We start from the raw sequence: 16796 nt of genomic DNA, 5'->3' as shown, positions 1-16796 counted from the left end.
TCCCTAACCTTAAACCATATGGGCCACTATGAGGAATTAATTAAAGGTAATCCTTGCTTGATTACCCCATAAGGTGTTCACAAACCTGTGTCTGAGAGCTGCCTGGGAATCTGTCTGTCTGTCTGTCGTCTGTCTGCTTCCTGCCTCCTGGCTTTTGGGTGACCTGGGATGAGATTTCAGGAGAAGAGAGGTGGAGGATGGTTCGTCACTCATCTCTTCTGATAGCTGAACTCTTCTTTGGGTTACATTTCTTGATGTTTCCCTCTTGTTCTGACTAGAGAGCACTGAGATGGTTTAAGGCGAGGTTGCAGATTTCCCAGAGAAGTTTGGGGTATGCTCTCAATATCAGTGAACAAATAAAAATGTTTTCAACTTAATTTTTTCAGTTAATTAAAATATACCTTTCCCTCTCACCTTACCCTCCCCCACTATTGAAAAAGAAAAAAACAAAAACCTGGTAACAAATATGCAAAGTCAGGCAAGACAATTCCCCGCTTTGGCCAGGTCAGGCTGAAGTCTCTCACCTCCCTGTAAGGAGCTGACTAGCAGGTTTCAGCTTCGGTGTTCTGGAACTGTGGTTGGTCCTTGAATTGATTAGAGTTCTCAACTCTTTTAAAGTTGTTGAGGATCTAGTGTGAGATCTGGCCCCATCAGAACTGGGAGATTCAGCCTGGTCATTTTGTAGATATTCAAGAATCAAGATGAGTTTGCAGGAGATGATTATTTGGGGATAAAGTATTAGTAATAATGGGCAGTTATGTACCACTTTAATATTTGCAAAACATCACATATCTCATCTGATGCTCACAACAGTTTAATAAAGTGGACACTATAAGTATTTTCCTCATTTTACAGCTTAGGAAACTGAGGCCTTGCCTGTGGTCACATGTGTAGTGTCAGAGGTGGAATTTGAACTCACACCAACCACCTCAGTGCTAGAAAGGGAGGCGTTAATAGACTTCTCAGGATGATAGAATCTGAGCTGGGTTCTGAAGAATATGGATCTTACTAGCCTGTTTAAGATTGGTCATTCAGGGATTTATTTATGTAAACCTTTAGAGAACCTCTTAATAACCACGGACTGTGCCCCCTGTTGGGTACTTTTAGGAGCTCAGGCAACCTGGATTGCAGTGATTCTTCAGTATTCCCAAGCTGCTGGCTTCCTGCTCTAAATGCCATTGGACTTTAGGCTGTCTGTGTTCTCTAGGCCTGGATACAATGGGCTTCTAGCTGCTGTCTGATAGTCCTAAAATATTGTTGACTTTGTTGAGGGCAGGGACAGGACTCTCAGAGAAGCAGGGGTATTGTGGCACAGTAGGATGAGGCCTTGGCTGGAAATAGGAGACCTGGGTTCTAGTTCTTGGCTCTCCTACATTCCAGCGGTGGGACCATGGATGAGGTATTTTACCCTCTTTGGAACTCAGTTCTCTCCTGTAAAAATAAGGGATGGGGCTAGATGTAGATGGTTTTGGTGGTCCCTTCCTGCTCTAAGCTTCTATCGTTTTTTGGCTCCTTCCGCAGTGGGGTTATGAACCATGGATGAGCTGAGCATCCCCCACATTCATCTTTCAATCTCCTCTCTCCCCCTGCTTAGTATCCTCCTTGCATGGATTGTCAAAGGGTTCTTTGTCTCATGAGCTCAGCTCTTCATGCTTCTGACCTCTTTCCTTCCAAGGCTATGAAACCATCTTGCCCTGGCTGAGTTTCCACAGCTAATAGACAGGGAGGGACCCTTGCTCTGGGCTTAGGAGTATGTATTTGTGGGGGAAAAGCCGGGGAGAGAAAGGGGGTGGTGGTATGTGAGGAGCTTGGCTGGGGGGATTCAGCCAGAGGTCTCACGCCACAGGGGTGCTTCAACACTGCCAGAAGCTGGACAGCCAAGTGTCCGCGGAATGAGTCTGTGCTTACTTACTAAGGTAGTAAGGCGTATGCAGTGGGACAACCAAGACAGGCATCCAGAGACTTGGGTCTGGCCCCGTTTCTGCCACTGTCTGAGGTAAATTACTGCCCCTCAGTTTCCCCCAATGTAAACAAAGGGATGGAGACGATGCTCTCTCAGGTCCCTTCCTTCCAGCTCTCCCATTCTGTGTTCTTTGCTCTAAGGATGTTCTAGCTTTCTGTATCCCAAGGTCTTTCCAGGTTTGACATTCTATGGTTTCCATTCTAAGGCTCCTTAGATATGTCGAGTCTGGTATTCCGGGCTGCCCAGCGTCGGAGGCAAGACCAGTAGGCTTAAGAGGGTCTGAGTATATCCCCCCTAGGTGGTGTACGGTCTATACTCTGTCCATAGCCACAGGGAACCAGCTTTGGGAATCTTTGGTCCCGGAGAGACCCTCTTTGTCCTGTTTCTGGTCACTGACTCCTGCCAAATTCCTTAGGATTTGGCTCCCTCTGGTGGCTTGTAGGGAATATGTAGTTAAGTTGAAATGGCCCTGGGGCCCAGGGAGGATGGAGAGGTTCCTTTTATGTCTTCTGTTTTCCTAGCCCATTTTTGTGACCTCGCTCATATTGGTTGTTGTGGGATCTTGTTCTTGGGAGTCCATCAGGAGGACCAAGTGGAGAGTGAAGGGGTCTGTCCCTCTGTGTGCATCATATTATCGTCTCTCTATGGAAAGCCCTAGGGCCAGGCTTCTGTCCCCATTACCTCTCCCTGTGCCTAGGCCCGCCTGCCGCCTGAGCTGGGACAATGACTGAGGCTCGGAGGGACAGCTCCAGCAGCTTACAGCGGAAGAAGCCACCATGGCTCAAACTGGACATCCCAGCTTCGACCCCGGCCCCTCCTTCAGCCCCAGCCCTGGCCCCAGCCTCAGCAGCGGAGGAGCCCATCTTTGTGCCGGTAAGACCTCTATGGGGACCCTTTCAGCCATGGACAGAGGAGTCTGCTCTTTCCCTAGAAGAAACCTGGTGACCAGCTACACCAAACCCCTCTAAGTTCTAGAGACCAACAGGGGACCACACAGCCTTGCTGTGGGCATCCAAGGGGGTGGTTTGTCTCATCTTGGCTCCCTTGAGCTTTCCAAGAATCACCAGTAAAAGGAGGCCTAGAAATGGCCTAGGAGCAGTCGGGTGGTGGTGCAGTGGCAACTTCCTCCAAACTCCTTACTTTCCCACCTCCAATAGCCTCTGAAGCGCCAAGCCTTTCTTCGGAGCATCAGCATGCCAGCTGAGAGTGCCCGAGTGCCATCCCCCCATGAGCCGACCCGGCGCCCAGCCTTGCAAAGACAGACATCCATCACCCAGACCATCCGCAGGTAACGGTTTCTTGTTCCCAGGGCCCCTGAGAACTGCAGCTTGGATTTCTGTTGACAAGGTCGGTCAGCCTTGCTGACAAGAAAGGCTGCATGGTGTTTTGGAAAGAACTGAATTTGGAGTCCTAGGACTGGGTTCTAATCCTGGTTTTTCTGCTGAGGCAGAGATCATCTGAGCTGGAAAGGGACCTTCCCATTCCAGAGAAGGGAAGTTACCTCTCTGGTCTATTCCAGGAATAGGAAACTTCCTAACAACTTCTAGTCTCCTTGGAATCCTGGCTGGGACCTGGTCATGGGCCCTCTGCACTACATTTGGATTCAGAAAGTCTGGGTAGGGTGGAGTGAGGATGGGCAGTGGCCAGAAATTAGAAAAAAGTTTGTGGGAGAATTAGGATAGGGGGAAGGGGATAGAGTACTGGGAAGAGGGCATCTACTGGCAGGCAAGGAGGTCCCATCCCTGGGAGAGGCAGACAGTGGGAGTCCACTAGCCTCCCATGGGGGAAAGGGAATGTGTATAATGAGAAACAAGGGGCCCAGGGGCAGGACCTTTCTATATCTGCGCCTTGGGAAGTGGGAGGGGTTTTCAGGGTATGTCAGGCTTCTAGGAGGGTGGGAACTTGGTGCCTGCTTCCCACAGCAGCCAAGCCTAGAGCAGAGTTCTTAAACTTGAACTATTTAATATTTTGATAACTGTTTCAATATAATTGGTTTCCTTTGTAATCCTCTATATTTTCATTTGTGCCTTTAAAAACATTATTCAAAACAAACATCATTTTTAGAAGGGGTCTCCCCCAGATTGTCAAAAGGATTATTTACACACACAAAAAGTTGAGAACTCCTGCCCTAGAAGATAGTGAAATGAAGCCAACCTTTCCGACCCTACTATTCCCACTTGGCAGCAATTCCTAGTTTACTGTCTTGGTCTGTTCTTGAATGAATCTGGATCTTGGGGGGTTTTGTAATTTGTAGCCAATCAGTCTTGAAAAGCGTCCTCACTGGCTGCAGTTGGCTCCAAAGCTTAGAGACCCAGATTCCCAGGAGGCCATTCAGGGGTTCCCCCCTATCATAGGCTGCTACGTAGACATGAGGAGCAGGGACTGGGAAACACAGGGACACGGTTCTGCTTAGGGACATCACTTGGGCTCTTTCTACCTTATTCTTAGGGCTGTCTGCTCCCCTCTTCCCTCTGTGTCTCTAGAACCCCAGCCATTTCTGTTCCCTGCCTTTCTTTCCTTCTCTCCCTTCTGCCAGCTTTTTCTGTCTGTCCCATATGCTGCTCCTCTCCTGTCCTTCCCCACCTTCTGCTAACAGCTCTCTGGGCCTCTTGTGTCTCCTGATGTAATCTTTCCCTGCCCAGCTCGCAACCTCTCACTTTTCCTCCCCCACCTTTTCCAGCTCTGGGTCTTTTGTTTCTCCTCCAGTTCACTCTTCTCTTCTCTTCCTCTCCCTCTTCCCGCCTTCTTCTCTGTTTCTCTTTCACCTGCATGGTTCCCTTCCTCATCTTTCTCCTCCTTCCTCCTTCCCACCCCTCCTGAGCAGCAGCCGACAGGTTCACTTTGAACGAATCCACACCCTGCCCATCCTCGGCCAGCAGGCCTCCCGCCGGCCCCTGCGAAAGCGCCAGTGGCTCTCTCGCTCCCTGCTCAGGTATCTGGCGGGAGGGCAAGCGGGCGCATGTGTGTGTGTGTTTGATCTTTGCATCTCACTTTGTGCTATCTCGGGCCCTTGCACGTGTGTATGTACGTGTATGTATGTGTGTGGTATGCAGATTTTTTGTAGGAGCCAGTGTAACCTGCTGGGCATATGGAGGCAGACCTTGGGAATGCTGACCAGGCTTTTCCCTTCAAGCAGGGCTGTGGGAGCCCAGGGATGGCCACTGCTTTGCATGCTGTTTTCCTACCATTTGCATATTGCCCAATGAATATCTGAATGCACCAAAGTCCCTTATCCTCTGCCCTGTTCTTTTCTTGCCACTGATTTTCATTTTGAAGGCTTTGTACGTATCTTCAGGTTCTGTGTTAAGTAGGACTGCTCTTGCCTGGAGATTTGGCCCATTTGAGCTCTGTCTGTGGCAGGGCTCCCACAAAATATGCAGATGCATAGTAGAAAGTGACCTCCCTGCCCTGAGTGTCAGGGGACCTGGGTTTTGATCCTGGCTCTTTCTGTAACTCTTGGTGTGAACCTGGGCAATCTCCTTAACCTCTCCAAGTTACCATTTCCTTTCTGTCAAATGGGTATTGATTATCTTTGACCACCCTACTTCAGGACTGTGGTAAGGATCAAATTGAACAAAGGATGTCAAGAAAATTTTAAAACTTGCTGTACAAATGGCAAGGATTAGTATTCTGCCCTGAGTGATGGCTAATCCCAGTGCACTCACTGTGGGTAGGTGGGGGAAAGACTTTGGGAACATGTGGCAGTTTGTCCAAAGGCATGCAGTTGGGTCAGGGCGCTATGAGGTCTACCACTTGGTGTCTGCCTACAAGGCTGTCCAGCTTCATTGTAGTGTCTTTTCCCTCCCCCTGACCAGGACTAAGTGGAGGTGAAAGGTGAAGGATTGAAAAACTCATGGTTCCTCCCCATATCCTAGGCAATGGTGGAGGGGGCATGTTAGGACTGTTGAGGGACTAGGACTTGCCTAGGCTGGGAGAAGGAACACCAGGTGATTCTTACTTGGTGTACAGAAAGATACAATCAAGAAAATAGGAAGAATGGGGTCAAGGGTTGGGGTTGGGATGGGAAACCAGAGGGAAACATCGGGGTGCAGGCAGAGGGAGGGAGACATGAGATGTGGGCTCTGTATAGGGGAGACACCGAGCACCAAGGGAGGGAGGTATGTGGGACACATCCAGTATAAAACCAGGGGGCTGGGGGAGGAGAGGAGAGCAGAGTGGACCCCCCATGCATCGGGATGGGACACAGCAATTGAAGCCCCTGGTTTCTGGATGGGTGGGATGGGGTGTCCCTTTCTTCTCTTCCCATCTAAGGCTTACTTCCCCTCTCGCCCATCCCCCAGGGGCACAGCCGACTGGTTTGGGGTGAGCAAGGACAGTGACACCAACCAGAAATGGCAGCGGAAGAGCATCCGTCATTGCAGCCAGCGGTATGGGAAGCTGAAGCCCCAAGTGATCCGGGAGATGGATCTCCCAAGCCAGGACAACATCTCTCTCACTAGCACAGAGACTCCACCCCCGCTCTATGTAGGGCCCTGCCAGCTGGGCATGCAGAAGGTGAGAGCCTGGGAGCAGGGCCAGCAGGGCCACGGAGCCTTATGGGGTCTGATGTGGGAGGGAGGTCTTAGAGATCATCCCATCTGCTGGATGCTGTGAGTAACGATGGGAACAAGGGGTGACCAGGACCAGGTCACCCTCGTGCGAGGGCCTGTCTGAGCCTGAACTTCCTTCTCCACAAAGTGGAGATGGTAAGACTTTGGGGAGCAGTGGAGAGTATTGGATCTGGGGTCATTCAGTTCCTGATTCTAGCATTTCCTGTTTCATTTTCAGGGATATTAGTGAAGATAAAAATTGGGTAATATACTTAAAGCATTTTGTAATCAGAAAAATGGTATATAAACCAGAAATACTGTAACCTTTCACCCAGGGTGGGAATTTCCCCTATATCAGCCAGTATGTCCCAACTGGCTTTGATCCAAGGCAAATTTTTAACAGTATACAAAGCTTCTTGCTGTCAAAAGAAAGGTTACAAGCATTTATTAGTGCATACTGTGTGTCAGGGCTGTGCTAAAATCTTTACAAATGTTATCTCATTTGATCCTCATAATGACTCTGGGCATTTTGTTGAGGCAAACAGGTTTAAGTGACTTGCCTGAGGTTACACAGCCAGTAAGTGTCTGGGGGCTGGATTTGAATTTAGATTTTCTTTTCTTTTTGGAAAGAGAAGGCAAGGCAATTGGGGTTAAGTGACTTGTCCAAGATCACAGAGCTAGTTAAGTATCAAGTGTCTGTGGCTGGATTTGAACTCAGGTCCCCCTGACTACAGGGCTGATGCTCTGTTCACTGTGCCACCTAGCTGCCCCTGAACTTAGGTTTTCTTGACTTCATGGCTGGTGTACTATCCTCTGATCATCCCACCCAGCTGCCTCCAAGTCAGGATTATATAGTAGAGAGCAAGTTTGTTGATTTTGGAGTTGGCAAGGCTTGGGTTCAGATCCTAACTCTGTTTTGTTATTATTGAATTGTATCCAACTCTTTGCCCCCATGGACCATCCTGTCCATGGGGTTTTCTTAGCAAAGATACTGGAGTGGTTTCTTCTCCAACTCATTTTATAGATAAGGAAACTGAGGCAAACAGGGTTAAGTGATTTGCCCAAGGTCACAGAGCTAATAAGTGTCTGAGGCTGGATTTGAACTCATGTCTTCCTGACACCAGGCCTAGTGCCCTATCCATCAAGCCACCCAGCTGCCCCTTGTTCTGTTAGCTTTGTGACATTTGACCAGTTGCATAACCTCTCTGAGATTTGGTTTCTTCTACCTCTGTAAAATAAGAGGATTCAGTTCAATTCAGTCCGCTCTCATTAAATTCTGCTGCTGACTGGGCTGCTAAGTGTAGAGGCTACAAGGAGAAAAGGGAACCTTGCCCTCCAGCAGCTTACTTACCTTCTGCTTAGCCTGGATGATGTTTCTGTGGGACCTTGAGGGCTTTAAATCCCCTGCTTCATTTTGAAAGCCAGCTTCTCCAACTGTCTTGCTCTTACCAAGTCCTGCCCCCAAGGCTCCAGGAAGAGACTGAGAAAGTGGGGAAATCCAAGGCTGAACTTTCCTACATGCGATTTCTGACTGCCATGCATTAATGAGTGAATGCATAGCAATATTACACACAGATCACATAATAACAGTCAACGATTAGACTATGCTTTGGAATTTAGAATTTTAATTGTCTGAAAAGTAGTTAGGTTACAAAACACGATTGTTGTGTAGCCCCTCAGCAGATGAGGGGCCAAGACGGTGATGCTGGCGCTCATGAGTAATGAGTAACCTATCCCTTAGGTTTTCATGCACACATAGGTGTGTGCACGCATGCCTATATGCACATGCACGCACATGTGTGCACACACATTTATATGACACTGCTTATAAGCACATGCATACACACACTTCACACATGCATACACACATACCTATATACATACATACACTGCTTTAACAGGAGTGAGGGACTGATGTCCATATTCATGACTCCCAGAATGAGTTAGGATGTCTTGGCTGGAGCTGTAATCTGGCCCAACCTGTTCCTCCCTGAAGTTGGTCCGTCAGTCGCCACAGTAGCAAGAGAGAGTTCCCTGTGTGTGCAGAGCGTGGCCATGGACATGGGGAGGGAGAGAGAGGAGGAGAGAGAGGGGGTGAGAGGCGTAGTTCCTCCCCTGTCAGAACTCCCTATGGCGGGTGAGGTTGGATATCCATAGGTAAAACTAGAGTAAATACTTAAATAACAGAATGCCAACAAATATGTGTTTAATCTAAGAATTACTGTGGTAATGGTAGTCTGATCGTGTTGCCCTAAAGTGGAACAAGCTGCCTCAGGCCGGGTAGGGGACACCCAGTAAGAGGCTAGACAGGCAGGGCTGGAATTTGAAGGAGGAGGGAGATTTGGGTTCAATATAACAAAATAACTTCCTAACAGTTATCTGAAAGTAGAACGTTTTGTGTGTCCTTTTGTTACAGGTCTTTTAGCAGAGGGTGGAAGGCTACTTGTCAATGTTGTTGTAGAGGGGGTTTATTTTTGGGCAGGAGGCTGGACAAAATGACCTTTGAGGTCCTCTCCAGCTTCCCCTGCAGACATAGTCTCACCTCATTCCTCACAAACACTTCCACTTTGGGGGAGCTTGAAGGTGTCTGTCCTCTAACAAGGCCTTGGAGGCTGCGTGAAGACAGTGAGTTAACTTCTTCTGTGTCCCCAGGGTCAAGGACAGAAGAGTACATATGTGTGGCCCTAATAATGGGATAGTTCCCTACACCTTCTCCCTGGCCCCTTCCCCCATCCCAACCAGGCCCTGTCTCCGGTTGCAGATCATCGACCCGCTGGCCCGAGGCCGGGCGTTCCGCGTGGCAGATGACACGGATGGCTACAGCATTCCTCACACACCTATCACACCTGGGGCCACCTCCCTTTGCTCCTTCACTAGCTCCCGCTCTGGCTTCAATCGCTTGCCGAGGAGGCGGAAGAGGGAATCTGTCGCCAAGATGAGTTTCCGGGCAGCAGCGGCTTTGGTGAAGGTGAGCAGGGCTCAGACCCCACTGGGGAGCTTATAGATGTGTCCATCCTTGGGGCAGGTCATGTGGGTACTCTGTGTGTGTGTGTGTGTGTGTGTGTGTGTACATATGTAGGGAGATGTCTTAGGACTGCACTGCATACACATGTAGGGAGATGCATGAACACCCATGCATTAAAATGTGCATGTATGTATATAGGCAAGTGCTAATGTCTATGTGTGCGTGTACATGGCTGTCATGTGTGAAAGCTCTTGAGAAGATATGAGGGGTCCCTTTGGGGCTGTTCCCTAGGCCCACAGAACTTCACCTCCTTCCCTCCCCTCCTCACAGGGCCGATCTGTGAGGGAAAGCACCTTGCGCAGGGCCCAGAGACGAAGCTTTACACCTGCCAGTTTCCTAGAGGAAGATACTGTGGACTTTCCTGATGAACTGGATACGTCCTTCTTTGCTCGGGTAAATGAAAAACCACCTTTGCCCCCAAATGCAGGGGCCTTGAGCATGGCTTCCCTCTGTCTGTCCTGTCCCATCTTTCCAAGAGTCTGTCCTTCTCCTGGCCTCTCCTTCACCTCCGGTTCACCTACAGGGCCCCTTCTCCTGCTGCATCATAGCTTTGTCCCCTGCCATCGTCTCCTTGGTCCCCCACTGGGGGTTCTGCCCCACGAGAGGCCTGTTTCCCTGCAGCCCCTCCCTCGCTGCTCCTGTGATGAGCGTCCTCCCCACAACCCCGTTTGCTCAGGAAGGAGTCCTCCACGAGGAGCTGTCCACCTACCCAGACGAGGTGTTTGAATCGCCTTCAGAAGCTGCGCTCAAAGAGTGGGAAGAGAAGCCGCCAGAGCAGGCCGACCTTACAGGGGGCGCCCTGGACAAGAGTGAGCTGGAAAGAAGCCATTTGATGCTGTGAGCTGCTCCCTTGCTGGGGTGGACAGGTCTCTTGGGGGCAGGTGCCCCTGAGTTTGGGGTGAAGGGGAATCTTAGTGGGGCTCATCTCCCCCCCCAAATCTTTTTTTTTTCTTTTTGGAGAGCAGTTGGGGTTAAGTGACTTGCCCAAAGTCACACGGCTAGTTTTTGTGTTAAGTGTCTGAGGCCGGATTTGAACTCAGGTCCTCCTGACTCCAGGGCCGGTGCTCTATTCACTCCGCCACCTAGCCGCCCCCACCCCACCGAATCTTTGAAGACCCTGAGCCACTTATTCTCTGATGGAGAACCCTGCAGGGGATAGTAAAAAGAATCCTAGATTGGGAGTCAGGAGCCCCAGGTTCAAGCCCTTGCACTCTCTCTTGACTGTGTGACCTCCAGCAAATCACTTCCCATCTCCAACCTCATTGTCTTTCTCCTCTTATTAAATAGATGAAGGCATATTTTTGCTTGGTAAAGGAATGAAAAGAGCTATCCAAAAATGAAGTGGATTTCCAGGAGAGAAGGGGTAGAGGTAGTGAATTTTCTAGCACTAGAAATATTCCGGTGGAGGCAGAATAACCATGTTAGAAGAGATTGCTTTTTATACCAGATGACCTCTAAGGGCCTTTTAGCTTTGAAATACTATAGGAGTCATCTGTGCCCTCTCCCCTCACAGTGCCTGGCACATAGTGGGTGCTTTTGTTCACTTGTTTTTTCAGTTGTGTCCAACCCTTCATGACCCTGTTTGGGGTTTTCTTGGTAGAGATACTGGAATAGTTTGCCATTTCCTTCTCTAGCTCATTTTACAGAAGAAGAACTGAGGCAAACAGGGTTAAGTGACTTGCCCGGAGTCACACAGCCAGTAAGTGTCTGAGACTGGAATTAAACTCAGGAAGATGAGTCTTCCTGACTCCAGCCCCAGCCTTCTATCTACTATGCCATCTAGCTGTCCAGTACGTGCTTAATAAAAGTTTATTGACTGATTGAGATTTCCCCCTGAATCAGTCATATTCCTAGATGAGCTTTCCAGGGAACTTATTTAACAATTGTATATTATATATAATTTATAAGTATATTATATATAACTCATTTAACAGTAAGAATTACCAGTTATGTATAATAAAAGTTATATGCCATTTGTATGTACTCTTGGAGGTGGGGAAGTGGAAGGTGCTTGAACCTCTGGGCATCAGGGGATGGGCCTGGCTAGCTGGGTCCCCACACCTGAGCCTGGTTCTTGTCTGTTTCAGACCTCTGGAGCGGGGGTGGCGGAAGCAGAAGGAGGGGGCAGCCATAGCTCCCCAGCCCAAGGTGCGGCTGCGGCAGGAGGTGGTTAGTGTGGCAGGGCCACGGCGGGGTCAGCGCATTGCCGTGCCAGTCAGGAAGCTGTTTGCCAAAGAGAAGAGGCCCTATGGACTGGGCATGGTGGGTCGGCTTACCAATCGCACCTATCGGAAGCGCATAGACAGCTACGTTAAGCGGCAGATTGAGGACATGGATGACCACAGGTGGGGAGTGGCCAAAGGGCATGGGGGCACAGATCTGGGGGTTGGAGTGACCAGGAAGGTAGTGGACACTGAGGGGTGAAGGGGACAGGGTGATTGGGAGGCTGAGTCCTCTAAGCACACCCATGCTATGAATCTGGTACTGAGGCTTCCATTAATAATAATAATAACTGATCTTTATATATATAGTGCCTTAAGATTTGAAAAATGCTTTATATGCAGTATCTTACTTCAACCTCATACTAACCTATTGAGGTGTGGGTACTATCTGGGTACTACTTATCCCCATTTTACAGATAAGGAAACTGAGACCCAGAGAGGGAAAGTGATTTGCTTGTGATCACACAGGTAGTGACAGAGATATGATTTGAACCCCAGTGTGCCTGATGCCAGGTCCATTACTCTGTCCATTATATCATATTTCAGAAAGCTTCACCACAGAGTTCGATCATAGACTCCTAAATCTGAGAGCTATAGGGGACTTTAAGGAGATCAGTGAGTAGGCAGGCTGATTTCACAGAACTTTGGGTTTGGAGTCAAAGGACCTGGGTTCAAATCCTGACTTTGCTGCCTGCAGGATCTTGGGTAATGCACTCTCCCTCTCTGAGATTCACTTTCTGTACCTGTAAAGTGAAGATGAAGTCCTTTCTAGCTCTAAATGCTAGGAACCCCTTCATTTTGCAGTTGAGGAAACTGAGGACCCAGAAAGGGAAAGAGATGGTCACATGGGAAGTTGGTAACATCAGAGTTGAGACTTGAATTTTGTCCTCTGCTCTGTGCTCCCATTTTTATCATGATTCATAGTAAGATTGGATCTCCCCAGGTTTTTGGGGGGTGTGTGAGGGAACAGGTCTATTTTGGAAAAAGTATGGGGGAGCAGGTCTGTTTTGGAAAGTAAAGCTTCTCTGTGTATTGTAGCTGGGTCATTGTATCTTTGGGGCTGTGAGACAGGTGTTGACCTGGCCCAATGCTGAACCCCCATGTTCCTCCTCCAGGCCCTTCTTTACCTACTGGCTGACCTTTGTCCACTCCCTCATCACCATCTTGGCCGTGTGTATCTATGGCATTGCTCCTGTTGGCTTCTCTCAGCATGAGACAGTAGACTCGGTGAGGACCCAGGGGGCTGGGGCATGACTTTCAACAGGATTCCGCTCATCCCCTTAAGCGTCGCTCTCCTGGTTCCCCTGGCTCCCACCTTTGGTCTCATATGCCATCCCAGGGCAAGGTGGGAGTTGGGATAAAATGCTTCTTTCTGTTTAGTGCTGTGTCTGCTCTTTGGATACCACCTTGGACCAGCCCCTTCTCTCCTGGGGCTTCAGTTTCTCTATCAAAGCTTTTGACCCTTGTGCCTCCAACTCCACTGTTGGTCTTTATTCCCTTGGCAAAAGACTGTGACTCTGCTGGGTTGGGCTGGGAATGGAGAATGTCCCAAAGAGGGAAGATTGGATAATCCTGAAATCCTTTCCCCACACTGTCCAGGGCATACAGAGGCAAAGCCACCGGATTAAGAATCGGAGAACCCAGGTTCAAATCTCCTGTTCCCTAGCACATACTATATGTGACCTTGGCACTTATCTCCCTGATCCCTGGTTCTCTTATAAACTGTAAAACAATAGGGGCTAAGTTCAGGTGATCTCTAAGGGTCCTCTAGCTGTTGTATCCAGCTTTTCATATGGGGTTTTCTTGGTAAAGATACTGGAGTGGTTTTCCATTTCCTTCTCCAGTGGATTAAGGCAAACAGAGGTTAAGTGACTTACCAGGGTTATACTGCTAGTGCGTGTCTGAGGCCAGATTTGAACTCAGGTCTTCCTGACTCCAGGCCCAGTGCTCTCTTCACTGAGCCATCTAATTACCTCTAAGGTCCCTCCAAGCCCTAGATCATGGTTCTCTGAATGATCTCATGGCCCCTTGTTCTGCCCCCCTGATTGACTGGTCTCTCCGAGATCCTTCCTTTCCAAGCTCCATCTTCCTGTGGCTGTTTCCTGGGGTGCCCCGCCCAATCTCAATTTAGTCCCTCATCCTCCCCACTTTCCCAACAGGTCCTGAGGAACAGAGGGGTTTATGAGAATGTTAAATATGTGCAGCAGGAGAACTTCTGGATCGGGCCAAGTTCAGTAAGTTTTTTGGGGCGCAGTGTGGCAGGGCACTTGATTGGGAATCAGACAAGGGCTGGAGGCCCTGCCTCCGCTGTTACCCTCTAGACAGGGCCCTTCACCAGGCCTCAGTTTCCTGTGATGTGAAATGAGGGATTAGGACTATTTGATCTAAGGTCCCTCCGGCCTCAGCGAGGGCTCAGGGGGGCCAGGTGGGGGCTGTCTCTCCATCCCCGACCTGTGATTTTCCCCACCTTACCTCTGACTCACCCTCCCTCAGGAGGCACTCATCCACCTCGGAGCCAAGTTCTCCCCATGCATGCGGCAGGACCAGCAGGTGCACAACTTCATTCAGGCCACTCGGGAGCGAGAGAAGCACTCAGCCTGCTGTGTTCGGAATGACCGATCGGGTTGCGTGCAGACTTCTGAGGAGGAGTGCTCTGTGAGTCCCTGCCTCCTGCCCCAATACTAGTGACCCTGTCAACAGGGACCTCGGAGATCACTTCATCCCACATCCCTTCATTGTACGGATGAGGGGACAGAAAGGGAAGGGTCTTGGGAAGGCCTCACTCTATTCCACCCACGTCTCTTGCTTCCCTCTATGGGGGTAGAGTTGTGGAGACTAGTTTGGGGTTTGCGTATCATTGACATAGCCTTGGCCTCATGCAGTCTTTAACCCCGGCTCCAGGGCCTGGCCTCACCACGATTCCTTGTGGGGCTCCTCTGTTCAGTGGATACTCTCTTCTGGCTGGGATGATGCTCTATGAGGAGCGCTATGCTAAAGTAGAAAGAACATTGGGTCTGGGTCCAAACACTTAGGCTCGAGCCCTGCCTGATGAGTGTGTGGCGAGTCACTTGTCTCCTGAGCCCCATTTTCCTCACTTGGCTCGTGCTGCCTAGCTCTGACGAGGCAAAGCCTGTAACCTTGGCATGCTCTTATCTCCCTTCTTCAGTTTCTGAGCTAACATTTGCCTTGTCACCCTGAACATTGTGACCTTTTCATCTCTTTCTGCCCCCCTACCTGCTCTGTGCCCCAGCACTGTCCCCAGCCCTGGTGGTAGAAAAGGAGGGAGGCAGGTAAAGGATGAGGCCCCAGGAACCTCCCACCCCACCTGTACTAAAGCCTCGGTTTATCTGTCTGTCTGTGATACATGTCTGTAAGCTTCTGTTGTTTACCGATTGCTAACCCCAGTCCCCAAAGTGTGTGATGATGATAACCTACGTTTCTGCAGAACTTTAAGGTTTGCCAAGCGCTCTCTTCACCACAGCCCTGTGGGGTAGGTAGTGCAAGTATTACTGTCCCTGCTTTACAGATGAGGAAACTGAGGCTCTGAGAGGTTGTGACTTGCCCATGATCACACGGCTAGTAAGTGTCTGAGATGAGATTTGAACCCAGGTCCCTTGACTCCTTCCCACTAGAACTTGCTGCCTTAGTAGTATTCGCATCATTCTTCTCGTTTTTATGATCCTTTTTTTTTACCTTTCCTGTGTATTTAACATGAACTTTGGTGCTGCTGTTGCCCTCTTCTCTGTAGTAGCCCGCATGTTGGATTAACTGTCTTTACTCTGCATCATTTCTCATGTCTTACTGTATTTCTTTGAATTCTTTGTATTTGTTGTTTCTTATGAATGTCATACTTTAGAAAAACACATTCCCCCGGGGACTGGGCCAGCCCTTCTCCCTTTCTCAAACCCTGTTCCCTGCCCTTCCCCTAGAATCCTCTTGTGAGGTCGACCCTAATTACTCTTTCTCTCTCCAGTCCACACTGGCTGTGTGGGTGAAGTGGCCTATTCACCCCAGCACTCCATACCTGGCTGGAAACAAGAGGCAGTTTGGGTCTGTCTGCCACCAGGACCCCAGGTAGGTCACCATGCTGGGTTCCTGGAGGGACATGCCATTTCTAGTCCCTTGCCCTGGGCTAGGGAACACAGCATGCTAGATTTGGGCTCTTCGATGCCAATGACCTAACCCTATTGAAGGGTGGAGGGGGTGGAAGGGGATGACCCTTTAGGATGAAAGATGCTTAGATTCTTGGGGCTGTAGATATTTGGGCTTGGTGTGGGGAGCCACCACAAATGGGGCCTGGGAAGATGAGGGAAGAGTGGGCAGGGGTCTGACCAGCTTTGGCACTATAGGGTATGTGACGAGCCATCCTCCGAGGGTCCACACGAATGGCCAGATGACATCACTAAGTGGCCGGTAAGTAAGATACATACCTCCATCTGTGTGAGGGATATCATAGGTACCTTCATCTCTGGAGACCCATCTGTCCCTAACCCTGGGACCCTTTGAAATGAGAATATTAGGAACAAACAGGCCTGTGCCAAATCTTCCTCTTCTTCCTGTCTTGATAGAGGGTGGGGCTGGCTTGTTGAAGAAAGACCCAGACAGGTGCCCAGGGATCTCCAGGCAGTTCCTCTCCATCCCCACACAGACTGCTGGGAGTGGCTCAAACCCTGCTTTATAAAGGCATCACACAGGAGAGTACCGATCCCTGGAATTTATATGGTCCTTTCCTTCTCAGTTCCTTTCCCAGCCCACCTTCACTGTCCATGCTTGGCAAAAACTGGGACAGAGCTCATCTTGGGAACACCAGAGTCAGGGAAAACATCACAGGATCATAAGGTGGAGAGAATATTGGAGATCATGTCATTCCACCTTCTCAATTTACATAGAGAGGAACGGCTCCGAAGGACCGAAGGACCTGTCTGAGGTCACAGGCAGTAAATAGCAAGGCTGGGATTCAAACCCAAGTTTTCTGACTTCAGATCCATTTTCTCCATCACACCAGCTCCCAATCCTTAACATGAGTCCTTCTAACG

The 16796-nt window shown here is 49.6% G+C and overlaps 1 protein-coding gene across 3 annotated transcripts in view; it reads left to right on the top strand.

The window, feature by feature from the left end:
- The window catches only part of RHBDF1 (rhomboid 5 homolog 1), a 42857-nt gene that overhangs the window by 22531 nt on the left and 3530 nt on the right, over positions 1-16796 (top strand). For 2 of the 3 annotated variants that reach the window (XM_069107512.1, XM_069107498.1), the window contains exons 2-13: positions 2661-2836; positions 3121-3251; positions 6265-6478; positions 9275-9481; positions 9809-9931; positions 10215-10375; positions 11626-11883; positions 12876-12987; positions 13920-13994; positions 14254-14415; positions 15734-15834; positions 16110-16173. In XM_069107512.1, coding sequence (XP_068963613.1) covers positions 2687-2836; positions 3121-3251; positions 6265-6478; positions 9275-9481; positions 9809-9931; positions 10215-10375; positions 11626-11883; positions 12876-12987; positions 13920-13994; positions 14254-14415; positions 15734-15834; positions 16110-16173 — 1758 coding nt within the window. In that variant the 5' untranslated portion in view covers positions 2661-2686. Of the gene's footprint in view, positions 1-1705; positions 1997-2660; positions 2837-3120; positions 3252-6264; positions 6479-9274; positions 9482-9808; positions 9932-10214; positions 10376-11625; positions 11884-12875; positions 12988-13919; positions 13995-14253; positions 14416-15733; positions 15835-16109; positions 16174-16796 lie in introns of those variants that run through there. The other variant, XM_069107505.1, reaches the window with a different exon arrangement.

The sequence above is a fragment of the Petaurus breviceps genome, unplaced genomic scaffold (assembly GCF_028583685.1).
Source record: "Petaurus breviceps papuanus isolate PSGF00001 unplaced genomic scaffold, PetGlider_PUasm1.0 138, whole genome shotgun sequence".
Taxonomy (NCBI): Eukaryota; Metazoa; Chordata; class Mammalia; order Diprotodontia; family Petauridae; genus Petaurus; species Petaurus breviceps.
Note: the sequence above shows the minus strand (reverse complement) of the source record. Positions and strands in the feature narration are given on the sequence as shown.